Here is a 17,665-nt window from a genome sequence, read left to right as displayed (position 1 = left end):
AATCTATAAATTGTCAAATAATTTACCCTAAATAAGCATATTTTTTCTTGTCAATGTTTTATCAATCGTCCTCACGTTTTTCTTTAATCGATTCTTCTTTTTTCTTAAATTGCTAGTGTTGGAACCCTTGGTCCCAGTTTTTTCCAGATAAATGTCCCTCCCAGATTCATTTCTTTTGGCCCCTTCATTATTTTCCTTCCTTAAGTAATAAATATTAATTTTCCTATTATTTTTTTACGCCATTTTGGGTCCTCTTAACTGCGTACGTGCTTAATAGACCACGAGGGAAAAATTGCGCAGTTAGGGAGGTCGGCCAGTAGATTAGTAAGTCCAAGGATTGGCTGGAAAGATTCATTACCACCCTCGTAACCACTGCCACGTGCTGCGGCTAGGGGGCTGGGAGGAAGCGTCCATTTTTTAGTCAGTTCTTTATATACAGCGTGATTGTTAATACAGTAAGATTTTTTTATGTATTGTTTTAACTTTTCAGCTTATGTCGAAACTAAAAGAGTTAGTTAGAAATCTTATCGGTAAACTTTGGCTTTAAATGTGGCCATAGACCATCCGATCACGTTGGTATATACGGAACCGTTGGAGTAACCGCGGAAATCCCACTAATTTGGGGCCAAAGAGGGATCTTCCCCCTCCAGTAAGTGGCATAGTAACTCTTTGCGCCATTTTTGCCTTTAAAAGTGGTGACCCCCGCACGATAAACCTCCAATAGCTAGTCTTTCCTCAACTTGACTAAAGGCTAATACTGAGAGTGAAACAAAATTCTTCATATCTGTCCGCTTTTTACCTTTTTTGCGATTTGTCTTCTAAAATTAGGTGACAGCTTGAAACCCTGCTATTCAAATTTTGCAGAGTCAGGTTAAGGACAGCCTTCTAAACCCGTTTGCATTCATCAAAGAATAACCGCCCCCTTTTTTTACAGTAAGATCCTTCTGCTTAGCTAATTTTCAGGAATCTTACCGTCCGGCCTTAAACAAAAATGGGATCAACTTTTGAATGAGAGGTAATATGCTGGAAATTTGTATACGCCTTCATTTTGCCATTCTAAAATTTATCTCGAAAGTCTCCTGAAAGCCAGTGTCTGTATCGGAAATTATTGAAGATAAAAGGTCACAAAATTGGTTTTTCACGATTATCTAGATTTCTATTGCTCTAATGATGTTAACATCTATTACAGAAACTGCAGCGCATTAAATCTGTGACAAATTTTGCTCCAAACATTTTTTCATGCGATCAAGGTAGATAGCAGCGCTCAGCCATATATACTGTAGTGCCAGATAACCTGTCTATCTCGGTGAATAATACCATGTATAAAGTTATTAAGTCATTAACAATGAAAAATTTGCTTTATTTACTAGTTAGAACTAAATAACATATGTTTATTTAGCGTATTCATTAATGGTGCTTACCTAATTCGTGTAATTAAAACTCAAATTAAATGAAGAAACTCAATAAATATCAGTTGTATAAAGATTTATTGAAAGGAAATTTAATACGAAAAATAGTACGGTATTTCATTTTTAAAACATTAAAACTCTTCAATACTTGTTTTTCTATTAGGATTATAAACGAAAAGGTGGACTTCTATATGCGACATTCTACTATCAAGTCTATACCTGAGAAATACCGAACCCTCCATAACAATACTTTCTTTACAAATGAGATGTATAAGCTTTATAAACCTGTCCAGATCACTAAAGGCTGGAATAAAACCTAAAGTATTCAATGCTACAATGTGGAAATTTGTACGAAAATTCTTAATACCATCAGAATGGAGATAGATTATTCAAATATCCAAATGTTGACTAAAAAGAAAAGAAAAACACGAGAAAAATCGGCTTACGACACGTTGACGGCACTGTGGGATGGAGCACTATCGTGGTGCAGCTTCCAGCTGTCTGCGATGTCTGGCCGGAGGCCTTATGTTTGAGTCTTTTAAGGACTTTACATACACTCCGGTTCCAGGTTCTACAAACTTGTGATGAATCAGCTTGTTAATGCTAAAGTTACGATGATCTTGATTTGCTCACCCTATCTTTCTTTGGGCAAGGAAAGGAGGACCAGTGTGACTGATGGTTGCCTTTTTGTCTCCAGATCGAATTCAAATACCCGACTTTCGTTAACTCTAATGACGTCGTCGAAAATGTTGGGTCACGTTTGCACCTGACAAGGAATTCTTGGCACGTTTCCCTGCAGCGTGAATTTTGATCTCAGGGAGCACTTTTGGAACCATTTTTGAACATAACTTCCGCATGCCGATACGGTTTTTAAGGGTTTCATGAACTTAAGCTTTTGTGACGGGCATTAAACGAACGCTTGGTCGTCTGTCTGAGTTCAAGTGGTTCCCTCAGTCGAGTCGCATCATCAGCCATGTGAATAGCGGACTATCGGCCTGCGCGTACCACCTCTACCACCCTTACCACCGAAACACTGGCCGATCTAACAGGACGTGTTTTTTTGTGAGCATTCTTGTTCATAGAAACAAATTCCGCTGAGGTTTTGCTAGGTTTCATGTACAGCTTGATCGCAAATATTTTTTCCGATGAGCGCTACATTTTTATTTGTACACGAATAAAAAACCTCTCACAAACAGGCCTAACCTCACTCTCCGATGCTCAGAGCACACTGTGCGACGCAGGGCTGCTTAACTTGGTGTCTCCACAACCAGTTTCTATCGGGCTCCAATGCACCGTCGCTTCAGAATAATTACTGACACTGCTTCCAGGACATGCATTATCAATATGCAACTTGCTATATTAAAAAGTTATTAGCAAATAAAAAGAAGACCTAACCAGAAAAAACAAGGATTTCATGTTATAAATTCAATTTTAGCATTTAGATAACCAGTTCAGAGACAATCCTCTTTTGCTCGAGAAAACTCCTCTGATATCAGCCTCCCTCAATAACATTGAAACTGTATGCACCTGTGTTTAAGCCTGAGCGTCTTTTTGAACAGGAGGGTAAGGGTTTAGATTTTCAGACATGTTCTAAAATGATTCGAGTAATCAAGAATACCCAATCAGTTTTCTTGCAAATTCTGAAAAAACGTGTAAAATTCAACCGAACAAATTACATAAATGTAGACAGTTGAATAAATAGATACAATTGAAAATGCACATATTTCCTTACTAGACCTTAAATTCCATTTTGAACAAGGATTTATATGGGGAAGTTAATAAAAGAAATTTATATATGAATAGAATTAAACAATTTCAGCCTATCGCCGTGCAAAATTTGTCTCCATGGCAGTTTTACTTCTTTGAATATTGGCCACATTTGCCTTAATTCGACTCTCAACTGAACCAATGCTGGCTGCTTTAGTCAATTCTCTCCTGAAAGACAAACAAAAATTAGATTCCGTCAATGTGCTCACATTGACTAATTTTAAGTACAGCACAATTCGCACTTAGGGGTGGCAAGTTTTCGTAAGGAAAACCAGCAAGGTTTCCCAGACTCAACATAGACCACCTACGGAGCTTATACTTTATGGAGCTACACCGAATGATCGAGGGTCCCAAATCGAACAAAATCAAAAAATAAAATAAAAAAATCTTTAGTTATCAAAATCATGTAGAGGAAACGATTGGTACATGTTGATTATTCAGAACACACTCACGAATTTTATATCTTAGAAAACCGGTTTCATAGCCAAAAAGACAAGAGATGGGTGACAAAATGCATTGGACTTCACGCAAAATGTGTTAGCTACAATTATTCTGCATATTACGAAGTAAGAACTGCTTCCTAACTTCACGCTATCCAAATACCTTACCCCCCCCCCCCTAATGTGCAAATGTATAGCCCAAATTATATAATTGCAATGCATTCCGTCATCCGTCACTTGTCTTTTTGGCTATGAAACAGGTTTTCTCAGATCTACAATTCTTGAGTGTGTTCTGAATAATTAACAAGTATCAACGATCCCTCAAGTTCATTTTGCAAGCTTTGGCTCTTCCTGTTTTGTCGAATGCCCGCCATTAAGACAAAGGGTTCATTGGCAGTATGCCCCAGAGACTATCTATCAGTAAGAGGTGTCAAGAATTTGTGATTTGACTTTTATATGAGAGAGCCTTCAGCCTTGGCGAAGTTACGACCAAAATATTAAAAGAAGCAGTTTTTCAAACAAAACAAAAGAGACAAAGAAAAGAGATATTGGTAAAAAAAAAATATCATGGAAATTTGGAGAGTCTGGGCCAAAAGTTTACATTTCGAGGCACAGTTTATATAATTAGCAGTATGATCATTCTCTATCTCACCCATTATAAAAACCTGGACCGGGGTGCGAGTGCTCTGGAGAACGTTTTGGCAGATATAAACATAAGCGAAGTCAGATCTTTTCACGGGTAGACAAGTCAGATTTCTCTTGGACGCGAAACTTGGCTTCAACGTTGGAACACTAATTTTGAAGAAACTAATTTTAAATTAATTTATTCCAATACATATATTAAAACCGGTAGTTAGTAGTGTAATGTTATTATTAGATGTTTTTAGGAATTAAAAATAGGTTTCGAAGTCTCAAGTTGGTTTCAAAGGCATTTTGAGGAAGTTTCTGCCAAAATACGTGTTCCAGGGTAATTGGACCGCAGATGGCAGATCAAATGAGAAGAGCTGTTTGTACGCGCCGATATAAATATAAATATATATATATATATATATATATATATATATATATATATATATATATATATATATATATATATATATATATATATATATATATATATATATATATATATATATATATATATATATATATATATATATATATATATATATATATATATATATACTACGAAAACTTTACGAAAAGGAAAGTTTTTTTTAAAGAAAAGTAAAGGCCATATTAAACTTAAGATCAGTAGAAATAGAAGCTTACAATAATTCAAACTCAAAACGACAAGAAATTATTATTAAAGAATAAAAAAGGAAAGGAGAATAATTGGTATGGCGGTAAAACTGCATATAAATTTATATGAATGTATATATAGTGGGCTGTAATAATGCAAAAGGTAAATATAACATTGGTTTAAGAATGGAAAGAAAGACAAGGAATAAATTTACGACGATAATCAATTAAAAAATAAGTTTTATTTGAAAAATGCCATAAAGCGATGAAATTTTATTATTATCTGAGATTATTATATGATAAAATAAATAGCACGAAGTGAAAAAAAAATGATAAACTATCCAGTTTCCGATCCAGAGGGGGGGGGGGCGAGGGTTACCCCCGTAAAGTAGTCTAAAGTAGTGTAATTTACCTGATTAAAGCAAGTTTGCATTAATTAAACTTGCGCCTAACGTAAGTTTGTCGGATCAACCTATTTTGCACCCGCCCCTAAAAAAATCCTGGATCCGCCCCTGAAACCATCACACCAATTCCACCAGTTATTATAAGAAAAACAAATTCCTTATTTTCACAAATTTCATCAACCCCCCCGCCCCCTTTTTTATAAAATCCGACATATGCCGATCAGGTGAGTCCAGGTAAATAATATATTTATTAATAAATTTTATATAAATTAATTCATAACTGTGATATTGGACACTTGAAAACCACTTGTCTGGCTCACCAAGTTTTTTTCTGCTTTCGCAATTACGAATAATGCACTTGGTAACCATTTCTCTGTGATTGACGATAACAGACTAATCCGCTAAGGCAGAAATAAGTGGGAGGAGCTTTTTGTTCGCACCGAGACCAAAGACCAGAAATGATCTGCGATAAGCTTACTGTCTATAAACTGTGTTTCGAGGCTTTAGCCTCCCCCACACGCAATGATCAAGAAGGTTCAAAGTGCCTAACCCTTGTGCGCATTAGAAGTATCTCCCAACGACTAGCTACAACTGGGAGATATAAAGGATTTGTGATCTGATTAGTGAGAGAACATTAGGTGGATTTTTTTTATATAATGACCCAGGTATTGGGTAAAACAGACTTGTCTGTGCAAGTGCCCTCTGCCTTCGATGAGTTAGGATAAATTATTTCTTGCATACTGAACCCAAACACTTCTCACAGAAATTTGGAAAGTATGAGCCCAAAACGTACTTTTGTGGCATTACCCCCCCGCCCCTTCCCATCAGATTTTTTTTTCCCGGAGTGATTATATTTATCTAGTTGTCACTTTGAAAAAGATTTAATTTTTTACACTTCTGAAGTATAAATGTGTCAAATATATTGGTGTTTGGTATTCTAAAAATAATGAATTAAATTTTTTTATTTGGTTTTCTTAATTTTAGTTTCAATGTTTTACTTTGAACAAACTACTTTGATAATGCGTTCTTTTTTTTTTTTTTTTTTTTTTTTTTTTTTTTTTTTTAATAATTGAGTCTAAAGGTATTAAATATTTTGGTGTTTGATAACCAAGTCCAAAACTGTCGATATTGTTAAAAAATATCCGTCCAACGCTCCGACATTGCTAAGCAGAATTGATTGCTGGGAGTTATATCTTAGTTTTTGTAAGTAGGCAATTTTTTTGTAATTAATTACTAGTTTTCATTTTTATACACTTTTACTTTAATTGACATATTTTTTCCATTGCCTTTAGAAAAATGTTTGTCTCTAAGCTTCATTAATAAAAAAAACAAGTTTTTTCAACTGAAAGTAAGGAGCAACATTGAAACTTGAAAAGAACAGAAATTATTACCTATATTAGGGGGGTTGCCCTCCTTCTGAACACCTCGCTCTTCACGCTACTTTTTTTCGGCCCTTTAAAAAAAAGTTACTTATCGTTCTAATCAAAAGACGCTTGTGTTTCAGGAGTTATTTTTTTTTATACAATTGGGACCAAATTTAAACCTTAGTGTAAAGAGCGAGGTGTTGAGGAGGAGGCAACTCCCTTCATAGACGTAATAATTTCTGTTCGTTTGAAGTTTTAATGTTGCTCCCTGTTTTCAGATGAAAAACTTTTTTTTATTCAATTTCTGATAGTTTTTTAAACAACGCCAGGATACCTGGCTCCCCCTCCACGGAAAAGTCCCCCTTCCCATAGAAATATCCTGGCAAAAATTTATCTTGGACAATTACCCTTAAAATCTCCACGACTAAAATTGAATCGGTAAAGAAAAAGCAAGACACATAAAAAAAAATTCGTATAGGATTTCTGGCAAATTCACCCAGTGTAAAATTTCCCCCTGAAAATTTCACCCCCTGGGAACTTCCCTCCCCATGGAAAATTCTCCCAGTGCAAAATCTTTCCAGCAGAAAATTCGTCCTCTCTTCCCCACTCGAAAAATGTATGCATGCTTCCCAATAACAAATAAAACAAAAGGTAAATTTTATAACTTAAAAACCTTTCCCCAGGGGCTGTAGGGCGTCATTGTATCTCTAAAGACAAAGTTATTGGGCCTTTCAACTATGCTGAACAAAAAAGCTATTTCTAAATTTTGATCGGACGATTTTGGGAAAATCGTCCTAGTTGCCCTCCAATTTTTTTGGTCACTTAAAAAGAGTACTAGAACTTTTCATTTTAGTTAGAATCAGCCCTCTCTCGACGTTTTAGACCCACTGGATCGATACGATCACCCATGGAAAAAAACAACAAAGAAACAAATAAAGACGCATCCGTGATCTTTCTTCTGGCAAAAATTACAAAATGCCACATTGTGCTGATATGAGCTTGAAACCTCTACAATAAGTTTCTTGGATACGATGAATCCGACGGTGCGATTTTTATTAAAATTCTACGACTTCAAAGGGGTCATTCCACTTTTTTTCGAAAATCAGACAAATTTTCACAGCCTCGTAGCTTTGGATGGGTAAAACTAAACTTAATGAAATTTATATATTTGGAATCAGCATGATAAGTCAATTCTTTCGTTATATTTATTGGTATAAAAATCCGTTTTAAGAGTTTCGGTTACTATTGAGCCGGATCGCTCCTTACTTACAGTTCGTTACCACGAACAGTTTGATTACCACTCAAAATCCAAACAGAGGTCATTGAAATATTGATCGTTTTTTCTGTGTTACCAAAAGTATTTTATTCATGAAACTTTACAGTTTCATGAAATGTAATTAAAAAAATAATGAAGGTTTTTCAACCTAAGTAAGGAGCAAGTTTAAAAGTTATAACAAATCTAAATTGATGTGTATATAAGGGGGACTGCCCCATTCTCGATACCTTGCTCATTAAACAAAAGTTTTTTAGTGCTTTGAAAAATATTATTTCTCCAATTGCACAATTTCTTTTAAAATTTGAAAAAAGCTAAACTTCAGAGTAAAGAGTAAGAAGCTAAGGAGGAGACATCTCCCTTCATATAAAGAGTAATCTGTTCAAAGAGCTTTCAAATTTGTTCCTTACTTTCATTTGAAAAGCTCTTTTTTTTATTTAATTTCTGATTGTTTCCCAAATCATACCCAGGCCTAACCAGGATATAATTTGAGGTACCGGTCCCATGAATCCATGGTTAATTGCTTTTAAAATATTGCTTTTAATAATTTTACGTTCATTAATACCGTCCTAAGTTCAAATTCGCAATATCAATTTTGGATAAAATTTATACTCAAAAAATTGGCGATGAATAGTAATTCTAGTAAAAATTCCTTGTTGGTATTTTTACTAAAGAATTTCGGTTGGATGAAAAGGAATATTATTGTTTGTATGGATTGAAATTCTGTGAGACCTTTGATCTTCTACGTAACTGAAATCATCACAACCTATACAATAGTATTTCTTATCGATAAATACATTACATACATTTGTTAAGATAAACCACAGTACTTCATATAAATAGAAAAAGAAAATAACACCGTTTACAATTGCTGAAAACTAAGGTCCCTGCAATCTTTGCCACCCTACAAAAAGATCCTAGTGGCGCTGAGGATGACCTGCTTTGTATTTTGCAACTCTGTGCTGGTAGAATGGGAATGTAACATTTTAGCTGAACAGAGAAACAATTTAATTAATTCCTACTCCCCCCCCCCCACCTATTTCAAGATTTATCTGAAGCCTCATGGACAGTAAGCAGTTTGTCCATTAAAACATACTTCTTTAGGAATCTACCTTACCCCCACCTAAACAATGACTCCCTCCCCCCTCATTATAGCTGATACGCAATTACAGATCACCAAACGTAGTCTATTTTCATTACAAATAAAGTTAATCGTTCTGGTTAAATCCAGTACTGCCACCGTGTGGCATTGCTTCTTTTGCAACTGGGAATTGATATTTTTAAATCAATTAGCCTCTCAGAATTCTAAATTGATAGCAAATTCTTCTTCTTAGAAGTAAAGTCGTAGTTTGGGGCCCTAAAATAGCAAGAAAAAAAGACTTTTCCCTGGCCCAATCTGTATGGCCACTTAAAAAAGATATTTAAATTCACGTTTGAATGAGCTCCTTCCCAAATATTTTCGACCTTCGGTTTGATACAATCACCCCTGTGAAAAAAAAAACAAATAAACATGCATCAACGATGCTTCTTCTAAAAAACAAAACAAATAAATATGCATCAACTATGCTTCTTCTAAAAAAACAAAACAAATAAACATGCATCAACTATGCTTCTTCAAAAAAAAAAACAAATAAACATGCATCAACTATGCTTCTTATAAAAAACAAAACAAATAAACATGCATCAACTATGCTTCTTCTAAAAAAACAAAACAAATAAACATTCATCAACTATGCTTCTTCTAAAAAAACAAAACAAATAAACATGCATCAACTATGCTTCTTCTAAAAAACAAAACAAATGAACATGCATCAACTATGCTTCTTCTAAAAAAAACAACAAATAAACATGCATCAACTATGCTTATTCTAAAAAACAAAACAAATAAACATGCATCAACTATGCTTCTTCAAAAAAAAAAAAAAAGCGAAATTCCACATTTTGAAAATGTGAGCTTGAAAGTTCTATAGTAGGGTTCTATGATGTGATATATCAAATGAAAAGATTTTTAATAAGATCACTTGCTTTTTGGGAGGTGTTTGTTTCCCCTTTTTTTCAAAAATAAGTCAAATTTCTTCGGATTTTTGGTTTTGGGTGGGTAACAATAAATTAAAAGAACTTCATATATTTCGAAGCAGCATAAAAGAGCATTATTGTTAATGTAGTAATTGTCATGAGAATTCTATTTTTAGTCTTGGTGAATATTCGTCCGAGTCACTTTTTAATTCCAGTTTTATTTTTTTTTTATCACAAACTATTTGATAAGATTCTCTTGTGACGAAAGTTTTGTTAACCAATTCATTTTATTCAGTTGAATAGGACACTAAAAAGAAAGAGGGTTAATTTGGCAGCTGGATAGTAAGTTTAAATTTTGTTTTTCTTTCACTATTCTATTTTTTTTAATGTCTGAACATATAAGAGATTTAAGTTCGGGGGAGGGAGAATTGTCCTGTTATGAAAGAGGTACATTTTACAAGGCCGTTATAAAATCAAAACGTGGTATCTATGCAGGCAGGATGATTTTTGAGCATCTCCACTCCTTCTGTAAACTTTTCAAAGGCATAGGGAATTGCATAAAGACAAGCCTACATCTGTTATAATCTACGGAAGCAATAAATCTTTCTGTAATTTTGATTTGAGTTTGATTTTCTTTTAAGATTAAATGCATAATAATTAAATATATAACTGGTTAAATAAATTGATACTTTTGCCAAGAATCCTTGTTAAAATTTACTGTATTTTGTTTCATTTTGCAAGCAATGTAATTGCTCTTTTTATTTGAGAGTTTTTTTCTAAAAGTATTTAAAAATAAACTTATTCCTACGAAATTTTTTTTTCTGAAATATATTTCTTGTCTCCCTACCACCACTGGTATTTTGGCGTTTGCTCCCCCCCCCCCGGAAAATTTTCTGCCGGTGCCCTTGCTCTTTCCGCTAAAGGTTTTTAGTACTTTTGAAAAAAACTTCTTAATGTTCTAATTAAACGAACATAGTGTTTTAGGAGTCGTTCTTAAGAATTCGGACAGGATTCAAACGTTAGCGCAAAGAGCGAGGTTTCTTGATGGAGTAACCCCCATCGTATACGTAATACTTTCTGTTCGTTTTCAGTTTTAATGTTGCTCCTTACTTATAGTTGAAAAAACTTTTTTTTATTTAGTTTCTGATCGTTTTTTAAATAATGCCAGGAAACCTGGTTACTCCTGCACGAAAAAATTCCTTCTCTCAAGGATTTATAAATTCCTCCTCTAGACAATTCAATCCTGGTGAGAATTTACCCCGGACAATTACCCTTAACATCTCCACGCGTAAAATTGGGTCAGACATAAAAAGAATTTCGCATAGGAAATCTTGGCAAATTCCCCCAGTGTAAAATTTCACCTAAAAAATTCACCCCTGGAAACCTCCCTCCCCATGGAAAATTATCCCCGAGGGAAATCCCACCAGTAGAAAATCCCCCCCCCCAAAAAAAATATATGCATACTTCCCAAAAACAAATACTATATGTAAACAATAGGCAGATTTTGTAACTTAAGGACCTTTCCCAAGGGGCTGTGGAAGGGTCATGATATCCCCAAAGGATATTTATTTGGTATTTCAACTATGCTGAACAAAATGGCTATCACACAATTTAAATCGGACGATTTTGAGAAAAAAGGGGCATGGGAGGGGGCCTAGCCCTCCAATTTTTTGGTCACTTAATACGGGCACTAGAAATTTTAATTCCCGTTCGAATGAGCCTTCTCATGATATTCTAGGACCACTGAATCGATACGATAACCCCTGAAAAAAAAACACAGATCCGTGATCTTTCTTCTAGAAAACAATACAAAATTCCACATTTTTTCAGATATCCGCTTGAAACCTCTGCAGTAGGGTTCTCTGATACGCTGAATCTGATGGTGTGATTTTCATTAAGATTCTATGACTTTTGGGGGGTGTTTCCTCCTTTTTTGAAAAATCAGGCAAATTTTCTCAGTCTTGTAACCTTTGATGGGTAAGATTAAACTTAATGAAACATATATACTTGAAATCAGCATAAAACTCCGATTCTTTTGATATATCTATTAGCATCAAAGTTCCGTTTTATAGAGTTTCGGTTACTATTGAGCCGGGTCGCTCCTTACTTACAGTTTGCTACCAAACATGATTATCTATTGGTATATATCTATTGGTATCATAGTTCCGTTTTATAGAGTTTCGGTTATTATTGAGCAGGGTCGCTCCTTACTTACAGTTCTTTAACACATGATTAAAAATATTATAAGTATTTGTAGGAACAATATTAAATGTTTGAAGTTATAAAATTTTAGCATCTGGGACATTTCAACATGTATAATATATGGGAGTTTTGGTACTTGCGCATTATGGGCCACTCACTCAAGTTTACGCTGTGTAAAAAATACATGGGAAATATATAATTTGGGCTATATATTCGCACATAAGGGGGGGGGGGAGTAAAGTATTTGGATATTTTGAAGTCAGAAAACAATTCTTTCTTGGTATATGGCCACTAAAAAATTACAGAAGAGCGAGGTATATGGAAATTTTGTTAACTACAAAAAAAAAAAAAAAAAAAAAAAAAAAAAAAAAAAAAAAAAGTATAAAGTAAATTTAATATTTCATTTAAGTGCTTTTTCCAAGTGTCAAACACTGTTTTTTTTTCAACGACCGTTTTTTCAAGCATTAAGTACCATTATTAAGTTAATGTAGTGTTTCATGATGATCGCTCATAAAAGTTTATGTTATTTGTGCCTTTCATTTATGTTATTTTACTGTGTTCATGGCCGAATATTTGGCTTTAAAATACAATTATCTATCTATCTATCTAATGTGCAGAACAATTGTACCAAACACATTTTGCATGCAGACCTGCTATACTTTACCCCCCCCCCCTCCACCCCAATGTGCAAATGTATACCCCAAACTTATTTCTAAAGTAACGAAAAAACTAACGAAAAAACTGGTTTGTTCTCGAATTTTACACAGCGTAAACTTGAGTGAGTAGCTCATAATACACAAGTACCAAAAATTCCTTCCCCCTACAGAAATTAAAAAAATGAAAATAAAACAAAATTCTCAAATATGGAAAGCCTTATTTTCCACGAGGGGTATTTTCCGGGGGGGGGGAGGTAAACGCCTAGAACCATATATATATATATATATATATATATATATATATATATATATATATATATATATATATATATATATATATATATATATATATATATATATATATATATATATATATATATATATATAGTATATATGTATATATGTATATATATATATATATATATATATATATATATATATATATATATATATATATATATATATATATATATATATATGTATATATGTATATATATATATATATATATATATATATATATATATATATATATATATATATATATATATATATATATATATATATATATATATATATATATATATATATATATATATATCGGCAGGCTTCTATATACAGATTTTCACTGTCGCTTGTCCTGTAAATGCAGACAATTTGAGCCTTTTCTTGATGTCATCACGTCCAAATGGGCCTTAAATTAGAAGTAGTGTCTCTGTAAAATTACATTTTTTTTTATTGAAGCTTTAACTTTTGCCTCGGCTTGTCTTTTGTCATTATGAAAGACATATCGCCGAACCTTTGTTTCTTTTAATTGTACAGGTGGTGGTGGGACAAAAACTTCTTCTTTTGCCTTAACTTGTCTTATGTCATTATGAAAGGCATATCGCACAACCTTTGTTTTTTTTAAATTGTTCAGGTGGTGGGACAAAAACTTCTTTTTCTTCCAACGATTTATTCAGTCCATATTTTTGATTTTCAAAAGTATGATAGGCATTGATGACCTTATCCATGTCAAACTCCAAAACCCAATCATCATCGCTATCATTTTCAATTGTTTTGGTTCGTTACACCTCGGCTTATCTTTTGTCATTATAAAATACACATCGCCAAACCTGTGTTTTATTAAAAAGGTATGAGGCACGCGGCAGGCTTCTATATATAGATTCTCACTGTCACTTGTTTCCTAAACGCAGACAATTTGAGCCTTTTCTGATTTCAGAACGTCGAAATGAACCTTAAATTAGAAGTGGTTCCCTTTTATAATACTTTTTTTTTTATTGGACCTTTAACTTTTGCCTCGGCATGTATTTTGTCATTAAAATACATGTAGTCGAACCTTTTTTTCTTATAATTGTTAAGGTGGTGGGACAAAAACTTCTTTTTCTTCCAACGATTTATCTAGTCCAGGTTTCCGATTTTACAAGGTATGGAAGGCATTGACGACCATCTTTGTTTCTTTTAATTGTTCAGGTGGTGGGACAAAAACTTCTTGTTTTGCCTTGGCTTGTCTTTTGTCATTATGAAAGACATATCGCCGAACTTTTATTTTTTTTAACAAAGGTATGGTAGACATTGATGACCTTATCCATGTCAAAATCCCAAACCCAATCCTCATTTCTATGATTTTCAATTTTGACACGTTTTGATTATCGCTGTTTAGGTTGATTTTCATTGACTTGCTGCTCTTCATTTTCATTTTTGACTCCCTCACTTGTTCGGTGTCGTATGTCTTCTAACCTCGTGTGTCTTTACTCTTCATTTTCATTTTAACACGCTCTAATTGTCGATTTCTCATATCTTCTAACCGACCGTGTCTTTGTTCTTCACTTTCATTTTGACACGCTTTTGGATTTTGATTACTTCAGACAAATTAGCAATGGCCTTTGCTTTAGCTGTCCGTATTGGGTGTTGTCGTAATTGATGGTCCAGGTTGTCAAATTTCACATCTTACCACCTATGATAGTGCAGGTGTTGGTTCAAAAGAATCATCATTTATAGCAACTACAACTGCAAATTTTCGTTTTTTGGGCCTTCCAACAGACATTACATTATATAAAATAATTGTTGTGTTGGAAACTCAACAATCTTTATTTATGCTATGCATGACATCATATAAGAAAATACTTATATGATGCACTAACAGAGAACATGACGTCATTTGCAAAAACCAAAATTAAGGCTCTTAACGACTTTTCTCAGACTTCTAACCTATCTACATCGTTTTTTTTTTATACGAGAATATCCCAAGATACTAATTTTCCCTAAAAAATATGGAGCCGTTTTGGAGAACATACAAACTAGACCCCGGCACCGCGCCAGCGGATCGACCGAACGCCGCCGACGAGAGGCCCGGTCAAGCGCCACCGAAGTGTCGAATCGCCGCCGGCGTGCCGCAGGCGCGCCGCCACTGACGATGGCGGTGTTTCGTTGAGTTTAAACTTTTTGTGTGAATATTCTTTGTTGTGTCAACCACAATGTCAGAGCTTTTCCTTCTCGGGTGGTATAGTATTTCGATTTTCCTGATTAAAAATTAAGCAGAGTTTTTACTATCCTTGAATTTTTGGGTATTTCCCCAAAAATCTATGCGTCACCCCGAAAAAAAATTTGGTTCCCCGAATCCCCAAAAATCCTGCAATCACGGTGCCACCCCTAGCGATTTATCACCAGTGACTTTCCATGCCAAATATTACTTTGCATACCATGACTCTTCACTACTCTCTTGTTCATTAATTTTCTTCTCTTTTGTTACTTTGCATAAAAACCAGACAGATGCAATATGCAATTGCAAATTGCACGGCGCTGGGGTCTAATGCAATTCCAAATATTGCAATATACACAGTTCTTCATATGTTGACAAAAAACAGTATCGTCTTTATGAAATGGGTTTAACTCATTTCGAACGTAGTTTCCCACTCGCTATTTCTAACATCGTTCGTAGTCAAGAATTTTATTTTCAAGTTGAATAGAATTATAGAACGAATTCACTGCTATACAGCTTCAGCCTTTAGTTGGATTTTGAAATTGACAGCCGACAGATAGTTTCTACAGCTGAACTGTAAGTTTGCAGATTTTTTTTTTTGCTGTTTTTAGATAAGTTTTTCTTAATGTTTAATACTCAATTGTTGAACGCCTGGTAGAAAATACAATCTTCTTTCTGAAACTTTTTACCCCCCCCCCCCCCAAAAAAAACCGTCTATTGAGACAAAATTTAGCTATAGACTAAGCTTTGTACAAGGTTGGGGAATTAAAGATTGAACCGGATGTTAACCCAAAAATATAATTCATAAAAAATTTATAGGGGGGGGTGGGAGATAGGGGGCTATCATTTTTAAATGATAATACATCATTTTTGTTTATTGAAAGCAGGGATGCCAAAAAGATAATTATTTTTTTTATTTAAAGTGGAGACAGAAGAAAATGATACCAAATTCCCTGGGAAACCATTCAAATATTTTGATAGACCCGGGGTCCCCCATTAAGACTTGTTCATTGTTTTGGGTATTTTGCGATTTCTCATAGGCTACTGGCCTAATTTGGCTTTTGTGTGTACTCCCTTTTAATTATATTCTTTGGATATTATTGAATTCCAAGGCGAATCTATGACTCAGTTTTCCAATAATTTGAGGTGTATCTGAATAATTTCGACATTTTTGTTGTCTTTGTACCCCTTTACTCATACCCTCAAGGAACACTAAGCTGTGTAACGTTATTTTGCGTGTTTGTTTGAACCATATAGTGACATAGTTAACTATTAAGTAACTTATTTTTCTAATGAAAGCGGAGACGGTTTCCTATCAAGGTGGTATCCAGAGGGGAGGGTAGGGGGGTATTACATTTAAATGATAATATCTCGAAATTTTTTATCGAAAGTAGGGATCCCAAAAAGTTATTTTTTTTAAATTTAAAGCAGAGACGGCATTTTATCAAGGTGGTATCCAGAGGGGGGGGGGTAGTGAGCTATCATATTTAAATGATAATAACTCGATTTTTTTTTAAAAGCAGGGGTGCCAATAAGTTAATTATTTTTTTTATTTAAAGCAGAGATGGTATACTATCAAGATGGTATCCAGAGGGGGGGCCTAGGGGGCTATGATATTGAAGTGATAGTACCTTGATTTTTATTTATTGAAAGCAGGGATGCCAAATAGTTGAAAAGTTGACAAAATTAACAAGATTTTTGTGAGTTATACTTAATACAGCACTTACATGGTCTTATTGTCCAAAGGGAAAGGGAAATATGCGTCCAACCCGTTTTTTTTCTTATTGATGAAACGGATTTACTTTTAAAAAATTCATTCATAAGTACTAGGCAGATTCACACAAAACGAATTGGTGTGACGAAAGCGATATCGACATCCCCACCTAACTTTGCGCATGAGTGACAATGGCGCCCTTGGTTCAGTGCCCAAGTTACATTAAAAGGCCAGGTCATAATAAAAGCTTTCAATTTGGGAGGTTCAAGGAGGAGTCTTTGACAGTCTTATGACCTCAGGGTACTAGATGTTGCAACGTTCTTACGTATCTACAGTGGTTTAAAAATTCGATCACCCCACAAATGCTTACCAAAAATATGCACAAACATAACAAATGTAACATTTGGAATATTATAACATTTTTTTCAAAGGTTTGAAGAAAAGCCAAAAAGGTTAAATACCTCTAATTACACTTGCAAACTATTTTAAAAAGAAATTGTTTGGAGATTTCCTTGGAAATGACCATAGCAGAGGCTTTGAGCCTGGGTGGGAATTAAAGAGCAGTGTTTAAGTATTTTGACCTCAGATTACCCATTGTTGCGACTTTCTTAAATTTGGTCATTCTTGTGAGCATTTGGAAATCAAAGCTTAAACTCATTAACTGATACTAAGTGGCCTAACATTTAGCTTGGATTAAA

The 17,665-nt window shown here is 34.2% G+C and overlaps 1 protein-coding gene across 1 annotated transcript in view; it reads right to left on the bottom strand.

Annotated features, from left to right (window-relative positions):
• Nucleotides 1-931: 931 nt before the first annotated feature.
• The window catches only part of LOC148952178 (pre-mRNA-splicing factor CWC25 homolog), a 45,502-nt gene continuing 28,768 nt past the window's right edge, over nt 932-17,665 (bottom strand). The window contains exon 6 of the mRNA XM_089088869.1: nt 932-3,344. Within this exon, the coding sequence (XP_088944995.1) occupies nt 3,230-3,344 (115 nt within the window). The 3' untranslated portion in view covers nt 932-3,229. The remainder of the gene's footprint in view (nt 3,345-17,665) is intronic.

Source organism: Artemia sp. Qi Xiang Cuo, chromosome 5 (assembly GCF_049724085.1).
Source record: "Artemia sp. Qi Xiang Cuo chromosome 5, ASM4972408v1, whole genome shotgun sequence".
In the NCBI taxonomy this organism is placed as follows: domain Eukaryota; kingdom Metazoa; phylum Arthropoda; class Branchiopoda; order Anostraca; family Artemiidae; genus Artemia; species Artemia sp. Qi Xiang Cuo.
Note: the sequence above shows the minus strand (reverse complement) of the source record. Positions and strands in the feature narration are given on the sequence as shown.